The sequence below is a fragment of the Urocitellus parryii genome, chromosome 7 (assembly GCF_045843805.1).
Source record: "Urocitellus parryii isolate mUroPar1 chromosome 7, mUroPar1.hap1, whole genome shotgun sequence".
Lineage (NCBI taxonomy): Eukaryota > Metazoa > Chordata > Mammalia > Rodentia > Sciuridae > Urocitellus > Urocitellus parryii.
Genome location: NC_135537.1, coordinates 63,837,101 through 63,859,675, shown reverse-complemented (window position 1 = coordinate 63,859,675; position 22,575 = coordinate 63,837,101). Strand labels below are relative to the sequence as shown.

General features: G+C 39.4%; 1 protein-coding gene across 1 annotated transcript in view; it reads right to left on the bottom strand.

Annotated features, from left to right (window-relative positions):
- Positions 1–20,797, bottom strand: part of Clvs1 (clavesin 1) — a 187,130-nt gene extending 166,333 nt beyond the window's left edge. Inside the window, exon 1 of the mRNA XM_026390807.2 lies at positions 20,343–20,797. Within this exon, the coding sequence (XP_026246592.1) occupies positions 20,343–20,797 (455 nt within the window). The remainder of the gene's footprint in view (positions 1–20,342) is intronic.
- Between the last annotated feature and the right edge of the window lie 1,778 nt (positions 20,798–22,575).

Genomic DNA, 22,575 nt, shown 5'->3' with positions numbered 1-22,575 from the left:
AATAAGCAAATGATAAATGAGTTTCTGAGTGTCAAAAAATAAAACATTGTCATGATAACAAGAGCATCATGTCAATATGTATATATGCTTATGCTTAGCACTGAACATATCTCAGATTGCTGGGATTTAAAGTTATTTAGATTATTTCAAGATGAAATTTATTGCAGTATATATTACTCAATGATTTTTTTTCCTTTCCTTTCTTTCTGTTTTTTTTTTTTATGAAAAAGAAAAAAATGGCCCTATTCCTTAAAGGGCTCATTTTGAATTCTCTCTATATTTCTTAAGCGTTTCATTTATACTCAGATATATGGCCGGGTATGTTCATATGTGTGAGTATTCCTTGCCTCTAGTCTAAAAGGTCTATTTCAGCTCACTTTCATTGATAGCCTGAATATCATATTCATGAGAGTGGCTAAATCAAAAACCTTTAGCCAAACTGAATCATGTTTATAGGGTTTTTCAAGTATTAAATGATAAAATCAGCATCTTTCTGGAAGCATTTATTATGTGTGGTGAAATGCCCCTAATTTATCAGAAGAAAATGCTTTTAAAAGTTTCCAAATACTGAGTCTATTTTAAAGAGAATTTCAGATTCAAAAGTACTAATCTCAATTCTTCTTCCTCCTTCACTTCAACAAGCATATAGTATAGCACTTACTTACGTTAGATATCTGTTTTGTAACATAAGGAATACAAAAACTCACAGGACCTGGCTTCTGCACTGCATCTCTTAATGGCTACAAATTTTTCCCATCTCAGGCAATGTCCCCATCTGGAATGTAACTATGCTGCACTCCTCACCCTCCACAAAGGTGACGTCTCTTTTCGTACCCCTTCAAACCAGCCTGGTTATGTGACTTGTTTTGACAAGCATATTCTGTTTGTCAAAACAAGTCACATAACCAGGCTGGTTTGTGACTTGAGGGGACAGGTGAGTATAGGCCTCAAGAAATCTTGCAACTTTTACCCTTTCATCATTGGAAGCTTGTGGTTCTCATGCCAAATAGAAACCCAAGATCAAAGATTGCACAGAGATGGAGGGCCAGTTCCCCACATGTTGCAGCCAGCTAACACCTGAGTGCAATCAATCGTATAAGGAAAGCCAGGAAAAAATCAGCAAAGAACCACCCAGTCAAGCCCCAGAATTATAGGAAATAACAAATTACTGTTATTTTAAACCACAAAATTTTGATATGTTTACTATGCCCAAAACAACAACAGTCACAAATAGGTACCTGGAAGTGAGGGTCCTGCCATAACAACAACAAGGAACAGGTGGCACTGGTTTTAGCTGTGGGTTGCATGAGTAGGCAGAAAGGCAGTGAAAAGACTGTGAGTAGGGCTGGAAAAGCAGTGAGGAAATTGCTATTAAAAGCTGGAGACAGGCAATCCATTTATGGAGTGATGGAACATTTGCAAGACTATTTTTTGAGGTACTGTTGAGCATAGAAAATGTACCTAATGAGCTTGTGGATCTGGCAGAAAGTTGACAGTGTCAATTGGCACTTTTTGCTGTGTATGATAAATCATGTCAAGTGAGATGAACTAAAGAAAGAAAAGTTCAGTTTGTGAGCATAATTTAAAGAAAGGTAGAAGGCCCAGGATTTGTTGGGTTGGAAAATTAAATTCCTTCATATTCTCAATCTGTCCTGTGAACACACTATTATAAGACAACATGGCCTCAACATGAAGATCAAACCAAGGCTGTGGCTCTCAGATCTTTGCTAACACCTCTGAAAGACAGATGGTGCCTGGTAGACACTTTCAGCTAGAGCTGGAGCATCTAACACCCTCAAGACATTGCCACAATAGCAGCTACCCACCTACAGTACAGAGAGGTATTTTCAAAAAAGAGCAGATGTGGCATATGAAGCACAGTACAGACCCTGAGTAGATTCATAGGAAACTCACAATGTTTTTAGAAGAGTTGTATTGATAAAAGCACTACACACTGGACTAAAACATACCAGACAATTCAAAACAAAGAAAGACCTCTGGGCCCTAAAGTTCTGTAGTCAGTTGCTGGCAATACTAAGTCACAAATATAAGCTACTTTCTTTGAGGTATGAAGAACCAATAAAATTGTATATATTAAAGTTGTATAAAGTTATGATTAGATGTATGTATACATTACACAGTGATTACTGGAATCAAGTTAGTTCACACATCCATATCCTCACATAGTTATTGTGTGTGTGTATGTGTGCGCGTGTGTGTGTGTGTGTGTGTATGTGTAGTTCATTTATTAAGATAAAGAAAATATGTCTCATAAGGTAGAGCCTAGAGCCCAGAGCCAATTGTCAAGGAGAATAAGAAACCAAGAAATTTCTTCAAAGGAGAAGACAGAAATGTGTATTCAATTACATAGGCAGAATTGGCAACATGACCCTGCTGGATCTCAGGACTAGGAATTGCCATGTGCTTCCTCCTTTGGTCAGGAGTACCTATCACAGTTATCCACTTCATGGAATGTTGGGTACAGGAAGACAACTTGACATTTTAATCCAGAGATCTTGAGATCAATAGTTGCGGTTCCCAAGATACTGCATCAAAGAAGCTAGGTCCGCTTTTGAATCTGGAGGAAATCATGGGACCGCAACCTTTGATCTAGACACTGAAAATTGAAGAGAGACTTTAAGAAGTCTGGGAGTGTGTGTGTGTGTGTGTGTGTGTGTGTGTAATGCAAATCATTTGGGCCAGAGGATGGATCTTTGCTAATAATCAGATCCTCAACTATTCCATCAAGATATGAATTGCCTTTTAATCTGGATTGACCCTGTGACTTGCTTTGAACAGTAGGAAGGGTAGAGTGTCAAGTGTAAACTTTGACCTCAAGAGGTCTTGTAGCTTTTACCATCATCCTCCTGGAGAACTTCCCTGAGAACACCAAGTACTGAAGAAACTTAAGACGAAGGAAACACCCAGCCATTCACCTATTTCAGCTAAAACTGGTTCTCAAATATTGCTCCCTCTGTTCTCAACTAAATACATCCACATGAGTAGGCCCAGAAAAAACAAGGGAAGAATCATATAGTAAACTTGCACAGTTGTAAAAAAATAATACATTTTTAAAAGAGATTAAATTTTACAGTGGTCTATTATGCAACAATGGATAGCTGAGACAGTTCTTCTTTAAGCACTTAAACAGAATTAGGAAAGAGAAAACTTGCATATTTAATGATGTGTTTAAAGGATATTGTGCAAAGTATCATAAGGAATGCCGCTCTAAAAGAGGATGGGTCAAATGAAACTCAATTTTGTTTGGAAAGACTTGTGAATATTGAGAGTGAAGAAAAAAAATTAAATGAATATCAAAGCATGTTTTAGTTAGAAGAAGACTAGGCAGAAATCTAGAGCTTTCTTGAAGAGAAGGGTCACTGTCTTAGTCCATTTTGTGTTGCTATAACAAAATAACTGAAACTGGATACTTGACAAGTAAGGATGTTTGGCTTGTAATTCTGGTAGCTACAAGTTCTAAACAGCATGATTCCAGAATCTTGGCAAGGGTGCCCTGGCCTGTGTCATAACATGGTGAAGAAGCAAAAAGTGAAATGACTACATGCATTAGAGGACAAACAAAGGGGCAGGCTCTCCTTTTAACAACCTACGCCCAGGAGAGCTAATTTAGTTCTGTGAGATGCAACCCATTTTGTGAGACCAGATTAATCTAATTATGCCCAGGACCTAATTGCCTTTCAACAGGCCCTACCTCTTTGTCATCCCTCACCACCACCATACTGGGGACCAAGCTTCCAGCACTTGAAACTGTGGGGGACAAACCACAGTCAGACCTCAGCAATCATGCCTTCCCTTATTGATTGTTTGAAGTGAGAAGTTCCAAATAGAACAAGAGTGGACTGAGAAAAAATAGGAGGAATTATTATGACTTCTTGGTCATCCATTCCTCTGTTTCCAGAAGGAAATAAGAGCCGCCCTATCTTTTTATTTCAGTTAATGTACTTACCTTGTCTTCATTTTTGATAAGACAAGGAAGGTCAAATTCTTTTTTGGGTGGGCTGGTGGGGTCTTAGACAACACCACAAGCACTTATGCAAACTTGGTCCTAGACACTCATGCCTAACACACAGAAGAAGCTGTTCAGCAGAGAGACAACACTCCTATTACTAATCATTCCATCATCCTTCACTTCAGGGTGAGAATCCTTGGAATGACGACACCCATGTGCAGTTTCCCTTCCTTATGTGTATGAGCGCTTGAAATAGCATGTGGAGTAGCCACATCCGTCTCTTCAAAGGGCCCTACTGTATTTTCATTCTGCACACCTGTATATTAGAGAATACATCTGGCTTGTATAAACATAAGCAGAATAAGTCACTGAATATTTAAGCACACAGAAGAAGGTAATAATTTACCCAACGTATATTTAATGAGCACCTAGTATCTGCCAGGAGCACTTTGGGGTGCTTGGGATATATCAGGGAGCAGAATATATAAAGATCCTTATTCTCCAGGAGTTTATATGCTAGTGGGGATAGAATGGAAGACAAAGAAGGACAACGGTAAAAAAAATAGATTAACAAACAAATAAACATACAGTATTTTAGAAAAAGAACAAAACAGAATCGAGAAAACCCAGAGTGCAAGGGAAGGAGAGGGATTGCAATGTTAAATCAAACGGTCAAATTGGGCCTCAATGAGAATATGTCTCAAAGCAGACTTGAAGAGAAGAAAAAGGATCAGGCATTTTTCCCTCTGTAAAATAGATTTATTGTAATAAATAAAAGACAATATTTGAAAGGGAAATTAAAATTTCTCACTTTGGCTTAAAAAAATCCAAGCATATTGCATATCCTTGGAACTTAAAGAAACTGTCACAGAGGGTCACTCTGGTGGGAAGAATTTTATAAGTCCACACACTTGCTGAATAAGAAATAAGAGAGTAATCAACGATAGCAATGTGGGAAATATTTCCTGACACACACACAAAAAAAGTGCTCTAGTTAGGAAATCTAGTGTGTGTTGTGTTCCAAGAAAATAAAATGTCAGGATAGAAAGCACTCCTAAGCACAAGCAGAAGGAATTTTTTCAGAGTCGGAAAGAAAGAGGAGGAAGAAACAGCAGAAGGAAAGAATCTGATAGGTATCCAGAAGAATAATTAGGTCACCAAGAAAAAAAAATCCACAACACAATCGGACTCGGCAGTCATGGTTCTCGAAGGCCAGCCAGCAAATCGCCACACAACTCCTGGGACAAAGCCCAAGAGTGGGGCCCAGTCAGGTCACACAGCACGAGAGAACACAAGAGCAGTTCTCCCACCACTCGGGCACACAGCATTCTACTTCAATCTTCCTGAATAAGCTATCAGAAGATCTAGGCCAGGATTATAATAAAAATATCCAAACCAGTCCAGAGCTGGAAAATCTTGATAGAAGGACAGGCATTGAGCCAAAAAGAAACGAGTCACATAGAGAGATGGGTTTAAATGTTTGTTCGAAATGTGTGATGATTGGTTATAAAATTAATTTCCAAAAGGGATTTTTTTAAGGGGAAGAAATGATTGCTTTTATTTTTAAGACAACACAAAAGAAATTATGGCATCCATAGCCACAGTAAATAAAGAAAAGTGAAGATGAGTGGTAGGGTACTGTATTACAGTATTACATTTCTCACCTTCTGCAAGAGATGGTGTTTTTGTCTCGATGTCAAATTAATAGATTGGAATCTTAACCCTGAAGGTGATGGTGTTAGGAGATGGAAGCTGATTAGATCAAGAGGGCTCCAGGAGGGTTATTGCTCTTAAAAAGAGAAACAAGGGATCTTATTCTCCCCACTACCATGAGTGAGAGGAAACAGCAAGAAGACACCATCTATGAACAAAGAAGTGGACTCTTACCAGAGTTCTAACCTGCTGGTGACTGGGTCTTGTACTTCTGAGATTCTAGAACTGTGAGAAATAGATTTCTGTGACTGATCAGGCACCCAGACTAGGGTATTTTATTGGAGCAGCTTGAATAGACAAAGACAGATGGTCTTTTAAATTACTGATTTATTATTTACTGTAAGAGCTAATTTACTACAAATCTAGGATTGTCTTTGAAAAAAAACTCTAAATTATCCACTACTAACATTGAAAACATAATGCTTATCTTTTAAATCATTTCCAGAAAAATATCAAATAAGAATAAATGTATACAGCAAAAAAAATGAATAACCATAACAACAAAACCCACTGCATAAATAGAAAAGGAAAAAGCATTAAACAGTAACACCATCCATAACAGTTGTCACTTATGAAAACCACATCTAAAATAAAATAGCACAGAAAGGCTTGAAATGATTAAGGTCAGAGTATGCATCATAATGCGTTGAATTGGGATGGGAGACAAGGAGAGATGGCACACTCAGACTGCTGACGGGAAATTGAGGTTGGAACAACATTTCCGGAAAACAACTTAAATAAGCTATTCACAGTGTAAGCTCAGTTGTGTGTGTGTGTGTAAAACGTAACTTCAATTCTCAATGAAAACAGTGTTTTCATCTAAGTGACAGGACTAAGGACGATTATTAATGTTCTAACACCTTCTCATTTTCATGAGTCTCCACCATGAGAATGCTTATCCTTACAATCACACAACACTTCATATTTAGGACATAGCAATTGATTTGGGATCAAAAATCTATTAGGCAACCATTCTGTAATACTCTCCCAATAGGTTATTTGCCTCCCCAGTGCACCACAGAATTGTACTCTTGGGCTAACCAAGAGAAGAAGAAGAAGAAGAATCATGTGTTGGTTCTTCAATTTCTTTTGTTTGTGAATCTGCTAAGAATCAGGTAGAAGCTGGTATCTTCTTTTCTGCCAAGTGTCTACAATTTCAAGAGATTTTGCATGTTTCCAGTAGCCAATTGTAGATCGAAGATGGGTATCCTCTGCTAAAGAATGACCCAGTTTAGGGTGGCTCACTCATCCAGTAGCGTCCACTACTTAGAGCACTGAGAAAACCAGAGGAGCCAGTATAAGGCATGTTTCTCTCCCCTCCCCAGGTATCTCAGTGCTGGCAAGGCCTCACCAATATCCCTGTGCCTGACCCTACCTGAGGGTGTCTGGGTACTGGAGGGATCAAATCAATAGAAATTAATAAATATAAAAATTGTGGCCACAGTGGTGAAGCCACAGTCATAGGTCATGATGACCACTCTGAAAGGGAGAAGCAAGTAGTCACTTGGATGAGGGGACCAAAGGGAAGGAGTCCAGTGACAAAGCTGTTGAATTCCTGTTGGCTAAGGGTAGGTGTTGGGCCAAGGATGTAGCTAAGTGGTAGAACACTTGCCTAACATGAGCAGGTCCTGGGTTCAGTCCCCATCACCACACACACACACACACACACACACACACACACACACCCCGTTAGGGTAGATGAGGAAGATACAGAGAAGGTTGTAAAAATAATCAGAAAAATAAGATACTTTAGTTTTCTTCCCCTAATATATTCTTGTTGAGAGACAAAGCCTTCTACTTAATAGTTGGGAAAGTCTAAAAAATGAAAACTAAAAGAATAGTCACTGCTTTGGTAAAAATGACTTTTAGTCCAAGTTTAAAGAAAGATGTAGGCCACTTTCTGTTAGGCTAGGAAGAATCTTACAGAGAAGAAAGATACAAGAGTCAGGGGGGTGAAGAACATGAATCCAAGGTTGGAGAAATCTAGAAGGGATATTGGCTCAAGTTTTCAGTTTTGCACAGTGACAAATAGATGCTGCAATGGAAAATGTTTCATGCCCTGCCTGCCGGTGCATTAGGCAGAACTATATTTCTCATCAAAGCGATGAGATATTATAAAATTCATGCACTGCTACAGCTCATTTACTTTATTTCCTGGGATTCCCTCTAGCTCCTCACCCAAGGCATATAACTCATTGGGTTTAGTTTTCTGTCTTCCAAAAAAAATTAGGGGAATAAAACGGTGCTTTGAAGCAGATACACTAACAGCAACTTGACTTGACAGCAAAGAGGTGAAAAAAGTAACATATATATATATATATATATATATATATATATATATATATATATATTAGATAACTCAAAAATCATGGCAGTAGGGGCCATGTGGCAGAGGGACAAAGCCCTCCATACTCCAAGAATCTTCACTGTCTAACCCAGAGTACAATGACGTTTATTTATCAGGGTCAGCACTTTTCAGAAAAAAATATTAAATTTTATGGAATAAGGGTAAGAAACACATTCTGTTGATTTGTTTGTTTAAACCAGAACTGAATAAAAATGTCAAAACTGGATCTTAAAAGGCAGCCATCAACGGTTTGGAAATTTAATAACTGTGGAATACAAAGATATGAGGTAAATGAAGCATTGCAGTATTATTTGGAGACATGCCACAGGTCAAGTATCAGGCTGCAACACTCTACCTCTAGTGGTATCATATGCTAATCAGCATGAGGAGAGGTGCTATCACCAGAATCTACACAAACCTGTCAGAGCGATGGGGCTTTGAGTAGAAATAAGAAGCTACTCCCAAAGAACAAGGTAGGGAGATAGGCTTCTGTCCCTGGAGCTCTGCATCCTTAACCATGGAGATTCCTACAAGAAACTACTTCTTAACTCAATCTGATCCAAAGGAAATCACACAGAATTTAAGGGTTGAGAGAATGCAACTGAAGTCATCTCCTTCCACAAACTTATTATTAGATGAGGAAACTCATACCCAGAGCCCGAGTCACAGAGTGGATAAGCCTCTCCAGGATCCTATCAACCCATTTCACACTATTATTGTTGAATCCACTTCTATAACCACCTGGTCCTGCAGAGGATCATGGATGAAGGGTAGCCAGAAGCATCCTTGTCTCTTCCTCTATCATTCTCAAGTTCAGTAACACACAACACCTGTCACCTTGATGGGAATATTGCTATGGAGAAGAGTCTAGAAAGAACTGCCCTTGTTTCGGCTTTCTATTTTCCACTTCTTCCCCAGGAGTCAGCCCGCCCTGAGCTCTATGTTGTAGCTCCAGAGAGGGTGGAGGAAAAGACCCCGAGTCCTGCCTCTGGGAGCTTCCCTGGCATGTGAGAGAGTAGGCTGTAAAGAAGATTACTGTATCAGGCATTCAGGGACGGACAGAGGAGAGATCAACGCTGCCTTGGCTGTGGCAAAGCTACTTAGTGTGGATATGAGATTTGAAAGATTTGATTGATGGTCTCTTAGCATAAAACACAAATTCCTTCCTTTGTGGCCTCAGTCAACCTCCTCAGCCTCATCTCTCACTAGGTGAGCCTGTATCTTCCATGTTCAATGGAACCAACTGAGGTTTTCTCAACATGGCATCTCTGTCCCCCAGGATCATGGCATCCTGTGCACTTTTGTCTCAGTTTCCTCACCCTTCCTTCTCCTTCTAGTTGGATGCCTCCTGGAAGATCTCTCTGAAGTCCCAGCTTCCCAGATGGCTTAGATACCTCTTCCTGGTCTCCTCTAGGACCCAATCTAACCTCATAACAGGAAGGAAGCCAGGGGAGGAGGAGCCACACAGTAAGGTTGGGGAAGAGCTGAGATGAAGAGGGTGCAGGGGCAGATGAGGGAGACCATGGACTCCAATGGAAGAAAGATGTCCTTTAGATAAAGGAAATGATGCCAAATTATTAAGGTTTCATACGGCAAAATATATGATGAAAGAGTGGACCAACTTTACTAGGGAATCTTAAGGATTGCTGAGCAAGAATTCTGCCACAAATTTGAGCCATCAAAGATAAGGTGATTTCTTATCTATGATTCTTTTCTATAATTCCTCAATAGCAGACCCCATCAGAAGGAGACAGAGAAATTCTGGGGATCAAAGCACTAACTAACCAGCCCTGTGACAGGTCCAGATGAAAATGAAGATAATATCTCTTTCATAAACTGTTGTATTAAATAAAACAACAGGAAACAGAGAGATGTTACATGCCTAGGAGCATTATTAATATTAACACTGTGATCAGGAATGACAGGGGAAGTGCCACATTTGAACTTAGATGGAGAGACATGGGGCGGGGGTTATGGAGATGGGGAAGAAACAGAGGCCAAGAGAAGAGGAAAATAGTGAGGAGCAGAATGAGAATGTGCAAAGAAAACAAAACACATCACGGTAAAAGCTTCACAGCAGAATTTATCCTCTCTTTATTTTCTTGTCTGATGTTGCATTTTGCAGTATAGTAGCAATAACTTCAACTGCTTTATAGTACAGTCACAATAAATGGCTTCTGGGCTTGATTTACCACCTGAGCGAAGCACAGGCAGTTAATCACTCCCAGCAGCTGTTTAAAGTTCTGTATATCACCGTTCAGGAGTTATTATCTGGGAACCATATTTAAAGGGCAGGAGAGCTGGTAGATGGTTATAGAGATGAGACTCAAGGCTTAGGGACTGGGGATTGAAGTCTGTGCTAGGGGGCTTGCTTCTCAGCTCTACAGCATCCTCCTTTTAAAGGGATCAGAAGATGCTTTCTGGGTTTTCTGTAAATTAGGGAGAGCAATTAATGGCGCTGAAGAGCTTTAATATAAGGAGAAAAAAAAAACCTTGTAATGCAGCCATTCGGGAGTCTGCTATGCCCATTAGGAAATCTCCCAGTGATGTAGCATGCAGGCAAAACCTGATTAAAAGTGCCCTTTTTGTGGGCCCTCTTTTACTGAGACTGGTCTTTTTAAGAGCAAATGCTGGCCATGCCCCCAGATTGCAGTACAGTGTTAATTGTGAGCAAGTTTGGCTCTGGCTACCTTCGCCAGGACTTGCCTGGAGAAGAAAGAAGTTATTCTTAGGCTCTTGAAAAATTTCTGGCCATAAGAGGGGGATTTTTCTTCTTCTTCTTCTTTTTAATCTACAAGGTAAGGACTGCAATGTTTTTTAAATGCCTGGGGAGAAACAGCTGGCTTTAAAGAAATACTGTCAATAAAAGCTTATTCTTATGGTCCTGAAGGTCCCCTCCGATACAAAGACACTAGCCTGTGCAGCAGTGTTGTAAAGCCATGTGACATCCACAGCCACCCAGTGAGGCAGGGTCACACATTGCCCTGTTATCTTCCAACAGAGACCCCATGGCTCTCTCTCTCCCATTCAGTCTCTAGGAGAGATGGATAAGAGGCATATTCGTAAGGGCCTGAGTTCAATCGCCAGGGGATGTGAACAGTGGGCAGAAAGCAGAATTAGCATGTAAGTAGTGGGATGTCAATAAGAAATTTATTGGAGGAAGAAGGGATTTAAAAGAAACGTCCAGAAAATTGTTTGGCCATCACACATAACAAGCCATATACACATCTAGCAGCTTGGGGAAGCCCCTATCAAAGCACATTATAACTTCATTCTTTCATCAATCATCATCATTTTAGAAGCATATAACAGATTTATTCTCCCTTATAAGATCCTTCCACTGACTGGGAATTCATATCCTTGGCATTTTAGGGTCTGGGTTAGGTCAAAATTGGAAAAGCACCTGAACTATGGAGGAAAGAAAATGACCCTTTGGGTGCAAAACCCTTTGCTGCCTACTACCTCATTTCAACCTCAGAGCCCCACCAAGCACCCAGGAAACTCAGTACAGAGTCACTATCTTGCCATGGTCATAAGACTACTAAGCTGCAGAGCCTGGTTCTATTTGCAAGGTGAAAGTCTGTAGATGAACACTCATTTTCATGCAAGCAACAGGTAGACAAAGATGACAGGTAGGCTTAGATTAGGGTTGCTTGGGTAACACATTCCAAGCAATATCTCATTTCCCTTGCTAGGCTGGGATTTTAAAAATCAAAGTTGTTTTTGTTGTTGTTGTTGTTACTGTTACTGTTGTCAAATAATGACAGCAAAGACTGGCTGAATTTCAATCTTTAGTTTTCCAGGATTCCATGACATTGACATTGGAAGTCATGGAACATGACAACAGGATTCTCCATTTGAGTGATGAGGTCGTTTTCAAATCCTTTGAGAGCTCAAGTGTCTGCTGATGCTTGCTCACTGATTTCTCACTGAGAGTTCTCCTGAATGTCTGATTAAAAGCCCCCAAATTTGGAAAATGAATTCCAGTATGAGTTGGCTGTGCAGCATAGCATTTTGATTGAGAAGTTAGGTCTGAGATTTTTGCCTCGATTAGCCACTCATCTTCTGGGTGACCTTGGAAAGATTCCCTAACCTTCCTGAACTTCAATTTCATCATGTGGAAAATATGGATATTCCAGTGCCTGCCTAAGAGCATTACTGGCTAACATATGGTAAGTACTTAATAAGCTTTCAATGTTGTTTTGTTTTGTAATTGTGATAATTTCCCTTTTCCTTCCAACTCATTTTGCTCATTCCCAAACTCATAACAATTGGAAAAACGGATCGCTACCAGAGAGGTTCTGGCAGTGTTTTTAATAGAAGAACATTTTGCTGAATCTCTCTTAATAGGCTTTGGGATTTGAGGAGCAAGGTTCCCTGCAGCCCTGGTAAGAAGTCTAACAACTCCCTCACTTACCTTCTCTTTTCTTTCCTCATCAATATTCGGCATGGACACATGGCTACTGAGAAACCTGTTCCTTTTCATGCCACAAGTTCTTATTACTGAGGACAATCAAACTGAATGGGGCATAGAACCCCTGCTACTTGTAAAAAGCTCCTTAATGCTCTTGTAAGAGCTAAAAGAGAGCCTCAATCAGCTAGCTTATTTATAGTTTGAAGAGTTATATCCCACCTACTGCCTCAGGGTTTTAATCAGAAGAGAGAGCTGCCTGAAGCTCATCTCCCACGGCCAAATCATCACTCCCACAGAGCTGTGGGGGCTTTGCCACCTCAGCCCTTTAGAGGTTGTCACAGGTCAGCAATGACCAGTGACGTCTGAAGGAGCTGCTATATGTCCAGCAAATCCATCAGCTAAATTGCTGCAAAGCATCAGAGGACAAGGAAGGGGGGGACACCTTCCCAGAAACAGCAGTGAGTGGAAAAATGCCCATTCTTAAGTACAAAGAATCCAGGTGACTTTCCAAATTATAATGTCGATATGACAGTGTCTCTTGCTTTCACAATTGTGAAGGAAAGAAGGTCAAACATCCTAATAACATTTGTCCTCCCATCATTAGATGCCTGGAGGGTCTGATGTGGGGGCATGCTGGGAGATGCCATTCTAGGACTTGGGCTCAACAGGAATAAGACTTTAGAGCCTTTAGGAACCTCACAAGTCCAGACTACTGCAGCCATTCAGGTGTTTACTAGAGAGTGTGTGAAGGAATAAATGAGACCCAGTTTTATCCCACTGCAAGTCTCGTCTATAGGCCAGCACCCCAATTTCCTACTTGCTCAGACTGAACCAATGAGTCCCTTTTTCATTTTCTTTCTTTTGAAGACTGGATGGGTCCTCACCACTCAGCCTCCCAAATGAGTTCAACCTCTGGTGCATAAACTTGTAAAGCAGTCATCACTCTCAGCCTTATAAGTTGCACAAAAAAAAAAAAAAAAAAAAAAAACTTCATGGTCTACACTTAGTCATTGTGTGCCTCTGGGTTGAGGGACAGTTGAATAGGGTATGTGAAGAAAACCTTGAATTTGGACCCCAGGGCTTCTTTTCTACTTAGCAACACACTAATGATTCATATTTTGATTGCCAGAGACTTTTGGAAATCAAAGTTCGGGGAGGAATGAAATCATTGGTGGATTTAGTGGGAAAGCATATTTCTTTATATTCAAATAGACCAGGGAATAGTCCCATCTCCGTTGGGCTTACCTAGTTACATAACATAGATCCTTGCAGGACTATAATAGAAAATATGTATAGTGGCCCTTCATATCTGCAAGTTCTTCATCCGCAGATTCAACCAACCAAAGATTAAAAATATTTGGAAAAATTGCATCTGTACTGAACATATACAGACTTTTTATCTTGTCATTATACTTTATTATATGTTAAATGACTATTTACATTACACTTACATTATATTAAGTATTATAAGAAATAGTTAAATGATTTAAAGTAAAAGAGATAATGCACATATGCCATTTTATATAAGGAATTCGCATCAGTAGATTTTAGCATTTGCAGGGAGTCTTGGAATCAGTCCTCACAGAAGGATGATTGTATATGAAAATTGGCATAAAAGCACCTAATAAAGAATAATTTTATTGATGCTAATAGAAGAATGTTTCCATACAACCCCCGCTCCCCCCTCCCCCCACAAGGGTGGATCTCAAAGTAGACTCCATCTCTCCCAGACACTTTGGAAATATAGAAGTCTTTCTGGCTGTCCCAATGCCAGGATAGGATGATAAACATTACACAGCACTGGACATAGTCATACACATTAGGAATCAATAGCTCTACATACTGATGATGCTCCTCTTAAGATTCAGTCCACCCAGACCTCAGATCCTCTTCTGGGTACCTAATTGTACTTTTCCTCCACCCAAGAAATCCATCTTCAGCCTTGCAGAAGCTCCATGAGTATTTTGAAATATCTAACCACTCAGAGGCTGAGCAATTGCCTCCAGATGTCTTTGAAATGAACTTGGAATTAGAAGCCCTGAACCTAAGTTTTTCCATTGATGAGTCATATTGCTCCTTGACTAGTAAAGCACCATCTACTCCCTACCCTCCCTTTTGTCATCAGTAAGTCAGTGACACTGAATCTCCGAAATCATTCTGAGCAATAAATTTTAAAAAAATACATGGAAATGCTTGGGAGCCATAAAGACTTGGTGTGGTGGTTATTGTATATGCCTGCCCTGCAATATAATTGACAGGAACCAATGTGAGGCTCTTGAAAAATCTGATTGGTTTGTGCAGTGCTATCCTGAACCAAACTGGAGCCTGAGGTAAAGGGGAAAGAATTGTAAATACTTATGCTACTTTCTTTTGTTATTTTATTTATTAGGAATTTTTACATATTATGCATTTTGAAAAAGTTTGGGGATGACTTTAAATTTTTCCCTACTTGCTCAGCTTTACCCCAGTCCTAGGTCTGAAATCTTGGCTCAGACTCCCTAATCTTCCATCCAGACTGGATCCTTTGCCTTCTTATAATAAGTCCATAGACATGAAGGTAGTAATCAATGTGTGCATCAGCCTCCTTTTTCTCTCTAGTAATACACCCTAACTAAACTCTTCCTTGAAGTGCCTCATCAATATGGTTTGGATCTGAAATGTCCCTAATATTGAAATGTGTTGAAAGTTTTCTCACCAATATGGCGGTGTTCAGAAATGAGGTCTTTGGGAGGCGATTGGATCAAGAGAACTTTAATTTCATCAGTGGGTTAATCCATTATGGATTCATAACTTAATGAACTGTAGGGAGATTGATGGAAACTTCAGGAAGCAAATCCTGTTTGAAGGAAGTAGGTCACTAAGGGCATGTTCATGAAAGTTATGTCTTGTTCTCAGTCCTTTCCTCTACCATGCTCTCTACACACTCCTGCCACCATGATGTTCTGCCTCACCACAGGCCTAACGCCAATGGAGCCAGCCAATCATGTACTAAATCTCAAGACCATATGCCAAAATAAATTTTTCCTTCTTTTAACTTGAACCAATTTTTAAACTAGTTTTCAACCAGCTTGCTGATTTCCGAGTATTTAATTATGAGAAATAATATCCTGACAAAAGAATGTGCAACGTTAACTCTACGTATTATAACTTGTAATGCATTTCTAATTGTGTTTTCTCTATCTAAGTACTTGGGCACCCAGCTGGTCTACATATAGCACTAATGGATAGTATCATAGTATATTATAGGACTTTCATTATCTGGATCCCCCCAAATGCTTTTCTTATAACCTGAGGATAAAATGAACAATAGTTGGGGTTACTAACACTAGGTGGCCTCCCAGCCACAACTGAACTATCAAATAAGACTCTGCAGCAAGGTAGCTTAAGGTCTCAGTGGTATTTTTTAAATGTGGAAGAAATTTGGTAATGGCATCAAATTTAGGAAGTATATATTGTGACCCTGTATCCTAGGTATTTGCCTGGTTTTATTTATTATTTTTAAGAAACAATTACCATTTATTGAGCATCAAGTAGTGTTAATCTAGGATCATAGTAGGTGAGAAACTGAGGGTAATGAGGATTTGAGCAACATGCTCTGGCATGTGACTGGTAGGAGGCAGCTGGGATTTAAAAATGGCCATCTGGCTTCAGAGTTTGTGCACTTAATCACACTTTATTCTCCTTCTTGGACACTACCAAGTAGGGCAATTGGAATTAATCCTTGCAATAGCCCAGTAAGCTTGATATCTTACCCACTTCCATTTGATAAATTGAGATTCTAAAATGTTTAAAAAAGAAAAAAACCTTGACCAAGTACAACTCTTTTTTGACTAAATGAAATCCAGAAAAAAAAATAGACCTATGATCATATTTCCTTCTGAAGTACCAGGGCATTTGTGGCAAACCAGGCCATATGATCAGGGGCACATCTATAGCTCAGAAAGAAGCAAAAAAAAATGATTTATTCTTGATTGGATCTTACAGGGGCAAATTATGAATTCTTGCCAGTGCTGATATGAGTTTAGGTGAGAACGATCAGAGGACTCACTGAGCAATAGTGTCCACTTAGGCCCTCACTCCATGCCACACTGGTGAGCTAGAAAATAAATTGCTGACTTTCAGAGGGCCACATTCCTTTTATGAATGAGTATGTGGTTCTCATTTCACCTGATGCTTTTCAGTTCACCTCAGTGGCCTCAGAAAATACAGAAGCCAGACAGTTTTCTGCTGAGGCTCAATTTTAGGACAAGGCCAGTTGTACTCAGGTAGCCCAAGGGCATCTGTGCCTCAGTTGTCACAGCTAACCTCAATAGCCAGAGCCCTAAAGATGGCTTTAGAGGACAGAGCTTTCCATCCCTCACAGTTCTGCACTTTGTTCATGTGTCCAGGTCTAGATGAAGGAGATTAATGTCAAGTTAATCATATTAATCATCATTTTAATCTCAGTAAACCTTTCACATGAGGCATTTTGTTCCTGCTTATCTGCGACCCCCAATAATGGTGATGCAGGCACTTTGCAAAGCTGTGCTAACTCCTCCAGGCCTTTGAGCTGCATTTGGACTGGGTCTGTGTGACAGGAAACTCATTTGGGAGAGAGCAGGTGCTCAGGATGCGCGTGTGGGCACACAGCGCTCCACCCTACTCCAATTTTCAGCATTGTACTCTTGCCTTGGGTTCTAATTTATTTGCCATCTGTACTCTACTACTTTGGTAGTGGGATATTTTTAAATATTAGTAATCATTCTAGAAGCTAACGCTTATTGAGTACTTACTGTGTGCCAAAATATAGATTGTAATGCATTATTTCATTCAATTTTCCCAACCACACATAGATATCATTATCATCCCTTCTTTACAGGAAAGAAAACCAAGTCTCAGAGAGGTTGCCTGTCCAAGGTCAGATGATCAGTAAGTGACATGATAAGATCCAGATTCAAAATAAAGTTTGCTTGCATCCAATGCTTTTTGACTATCAATGGAATAGCCTTATCATTACTACCTTGTAAAAAGCAAATGGTTTACAACAAATATTTTTATGTGTGGGTTGGCAGAAAGGAGAACGTGAGAGGGAGAGATGGGGGAGGGAGAGGGTAACAGAAATGTAACTCTAAAAAAGTCTAGTGAATTAAAAGCCTATAAAGTGAATTTTTTAAATCCCTTCTCCTCTATCGGATGAAGCTGAATGAGCTTCACATTCATGAGCCATTAGAGCTAGAGGTTTCTCAGGGATTATATAGTTCAAGCTTCTTATTTTACACATGAGGAAACCAAGGAACAGAGAAGTGACTCGTTCAAGGTTATCATAATCATAAACATTTGGATTATTTCCTCAGAGATGTGTTACTTCTCACTTCTTTACAACACATTTTGGGATATATACACAACAAATTCTAATACAAAATAAAATATCTTACTAGAGCTCATTTCTTCATATGGACAGCACCGCGGGCTGACTGGTGTTCTCTGTATCGTCTGTCTTAGCAGATGGAAGTTCTAGAACACTAACAACACTTAGCACAAATGATGTCAGCATGGATTATTCTCCAGAATCATCACAACGTTCCTGTTTCAAAATCCCAAATGTTAATGTGCCATTCTCAGGAGGACAACCTCTCCCTCTAGTTTAACACTGATGTCCTGTGTTGGTGGTTTTTGTGTCTCAGAAGGAGCTGTCTTGTGTTAGACAGGGGCTAGATGTTCTTATGTTTGTACCATTGCTGGACAATGAGCTACCCCATGGGATTTTCACCAACAGAGACCACGTCTTCTTGTCATTTGCATTATACAAGCCCTGGCACAAATTCTGTGTTCCTCAAATGTTTCTTGATTGAATGATACAGGTGGATGAATATAAGAACCCAGAAATCTTTCTCATCATTGGAACAAAGTAATGAAACACACATCATTAATTATGTTAGCTATGACACAACATATTATAATATGACATTATTCTATATTATCATTATTGATCCAAGTACAGACCTGACCAAATTCTAGACAGTATTAAATCATTCAAATGCCTTTCCAGGGATATAAGGTGCTACCCCAACCTTATACTACTGTTAATTTTAAGAGGAGGAGGAAGTGATGTGGGGCAGTGAAGAAGTACCCTAGAAATTCCTTTTAATGGTATTAAAAGGTGTTTTGATATATTTTTAAAGTTAAACCTGTGTCTTCCTCCAAAAAATAAAAATTTTAATGAAGATATTCCTGTGAAAGCTCAAGCCACAGTTGATATTTTGGAGCTGGATTCATTCATTTTTTTTCTCATTCAACACTTATTGAATATTGTGCCATATGCTAGCCAAGTAAACATGCAAACACATAGTCTCCTGCCCTTAAGAACTTGCAGCCTTAGGAAGAGAGGGTAAGAATGCACAAGGTAAACTCATTTATAATAAGGCAGGTTAAGGTAACTGGCTCTTGAGTCAGACCGTTGGGGCTCAATCTCACCCCATGTTTCACTAACTACATGACATTAAATTATCATCAAATATAGAATTGGAGAAGAGTAATACTACCTGTTATGCTAAGTATTGGGTGTATTAAGTTTTTTACATGCAAATACATATAGATAGATAGATAAACATAAACATTTGCAGTATGAGCAATATATTGCAATATAAGCATTTGCTTAGCAGAATATGTGGTAAGTGTTCAAAATTATTATCTGTGACAACAGTGATTCTTATGCTCCTATTATGAATGCTTTAATAGAAACAGGAGTGGAGGATGGTCATCTGACTAAAATAGGGTTGAGGTGGAGTAAATGAAAACTACGTGCCTGAAGATACAAGGATAGGTATGAATTATTAGGCAGATTGAGTCCAGGAGGGTGGAGTTGGGATGGGGATGGTGGGTCTCTCCTTTAGGTGTGTGGTGGAGAAAATCCAAAGGATTAGAGATATGTCAAAATCACAACTGGTCAGGGCAAAGTTTATACTTCCAACCATTTGGACCACAGAACAGAAGGGCAGAGGGTAAACACAGAGTAGGAAATGTAGAAGGTGGATTATAAAGGGAATTAATTTACTTTGAAAGCTTTGAAGGTCATTGAAGAACTTTAATCAGGGCAGTGACGTTACAGAATTTTGGAAGGATTATCCTGGCTACAGTGCAAACTAGAATGGCTCAGAAGAGACCAGAGACAGGATGCTCAGAAGAGATCAGAGTCTTGCAGTAATGCAAGTGAGAAATGATGAGACGCTAAACCAAGGCTATAGTGATGGGATCAAAGAGAAGTAAAGAGACTTGAGAGATTTTTTTCAAAGCAAGGGGTAGAACTTGGGAACAAAGGTCAATCAAGAATTTCTGGCTTGAGAGACTGGAAGAATAGATATAGAGGAGAAGACGATAATGCTTTCAGTCTGGGGCATGAAGAGTTTCGAGTTCTTTATAGGACTTTCAGGGAGAAATATCTAGTGTATTTGGATACAAAGATCAAACACTCGGGACAAATAGAGAATATCAAAGTCATGGAAAGGATCCAAGAATCATTATTTTAGGTATTAAAAACACTTGACTTAAGGTCACCGACTGAATCCATTTTTTGTTACATTTCTGTTTCAGAAAAAAAACACTAAAGATAATATATAGGTTTTTCCAGAAGATCACTTTCAGTTTTATTAAAATAAATGACCCACTTTAATAAGAATTATAAAGACTTATAAGTCTCTTACAAGTCCAATGCTATGATTCTATTGTTCCAAAACACCACTGGAAATCTGGACTTGCCTTTTGATAACAGCATACCTGTGGCCTTAAAACTTTCTATGTGAGTGTGTGGAATATATTTTTTTAAAATTAAAGCCCTTAACTTATAAAGCCATATAACCCCATACATGCAGTGAAAATGCCATGGAAAAGAAAAACTAAGTAAAGACACTATCTACATTTACCTACTCTGATCCCAATTGGCAGCAAACAGCAGAAGAATCTTCCTCCCGTAGTGATCGCGGTTTTCCAACACTCCAGGGAATCCATCAATCAGGGCCCTCTTAATGCCAGGATCATCTGCCTTGAAGTTTTTGAACATGTCCAGGTTTAGTTGGCGGTACTGGAAGTACTGGGCCAGGAGTCTAAAGGCATCGGCTTGGTGAAACTTCCTGGCTCGGAGAAATCTCAGGATGAAGGCGTCATCTGTACGTAAAAATCCAATGTCAGGCCTAGTGATGATCATGTCCCTGACTTGCTGAATATCCTGGTGTAAAACATCTGGGTTTTCATTCAGTTCCAGGCGTGCTTTCTCTATAGTCTCTGGACTGAGTCCAGCCTGCAAATGGGTCATCTTGTTCAAATCTCCTTTCCAAGTGCTTAATTTCTGATATTTTGGAAGAAGAGAGACTGGTCCCATTCACCTGATGATGTGCTGGCACCGTGGCTCATTCAATAATCTTCCTACCACCAGACTGCCACTGAAACGGACGATTACAGGATCTTCTTTCTGCTCCCAGAAAGTCGTCGGACATTCAGGCCCTATGATGTGGTGGCCATCCCAAAGAGAAGCAAAACCGAGGCCATTGCTTACTGAAAAACAAATGCACACAAGAGAAACAAAACAGAGATGATACAAAGAAAGTATGGCAAATTAATCAGAACCTAGATAGAGAAGCAGTGTATGCACTTGTGTGTCTGATTAGTAGGTCTCCAAAGAACAAATGGTAGATAATCCTTTACACGGGGGGCTCGGCCTCAATATTGATAACTTGAATGCTTGATATTCAAATATTTGAAATATGTTTGAGAATTTTTTAGTTACATCGACTAGTTAACATAATAGTGTGTGGTCAGATTATCAATAATGGGCTCTTTTATTAATGACTCTGAGAAACAATAACGGGAGAGAAAGATCCCTCTCTGTCACAGCATGCTTTATGAGGCTATTCATAGGCTAGATGTGGCAGACAAATTATGAGTGTTGTGCAATTTATTATTTTCCATTAGCCTCTTTTCTCAAACTGAAGCCTCTCTCACTGAAATATCCCCTCCCCTGCCTTTTAAAACACAGCCATTGCATCTTAATAATAAAAAGGAACTATTAAAGGTCACCCTAGCCTAAACCTCACAGGTGCTTAATTACTCAAAGGAGTCTCCCAACAGTTGGGGAGGTGGGGCAGGCTTAGGGCTGGGAGCTTGACCTTCAATAATCAAATTAAATAAGCACTGAGAAAAAAGGTTCACTTGTGGACATTTATCCAGGGCTTATTATTTGTATTTGCCACCCTTCTGGAACAAGGGCAAAGGGAATTAAAACTCTTGATTGGTTCTCCACCTAACTCAACAGCCACACAAGTTCAAAAATAATTGCAATTTACATGACTTTTCTATTGTCCTGAGATACCATTTTATATACGCTAATCATTGAACGTTTTCAATATTGTTTGCATCTTTCTCATTTTAAGTATAAATGCTTAAACTCTCATAGACATCTGTTTGGTCTGTACTACAAGTTCCAAAAATCAAAGACATACTAGGTATAAATAAACTGGGAGGCATGTATTTATTTCTAGATTTCCTAGGTCAACAATATCTATAGTAAGAGACAAAATATTTACTTCCAGCCTAATTATTATTGAAAATGCTTCATCACACAAAATAATTCAAAAGACAAAATGAGAGCCAGGGATATAGCTCAGTGACACAATCCATGCCCAGCACGTGGGAGGCCCTGGGTTCAACCCCCAACATCACACACATACACACAAAAACACAAAATGAGTCTCCTGCTTAGTTCAGTACTAGACATTTCTGTTTTAGGATATGGAGGAGAGGAAGGACACTTCATGTAGCTGCTATTCATTTTCAAGATAATATAAAAATAGAAATGAATTTGTCAAATATTTGCTTTGTGACATAGTAACATCTAGCTATGTGATATGTGAATCAAGAAAAACAGAGTCCTGATGCTCACTGATTTTAAGGACTGAAAACGGAAAAGGAAAATAGTGCTATGAACTATTCACAAGATTGGAGGTAACTTCAAGTTCAATGCAATCTGTTGTGAAAATTCCTTCTCCAATAGTCTCAGCACATCCCTTCATAAAGCTGCCTCATTTGATGTCTTCCTCCTCCAATTCATCCCCACACCTACTGCTATCTCTCTTTGACATGCTGCTGAAGCTGCTCTCACCA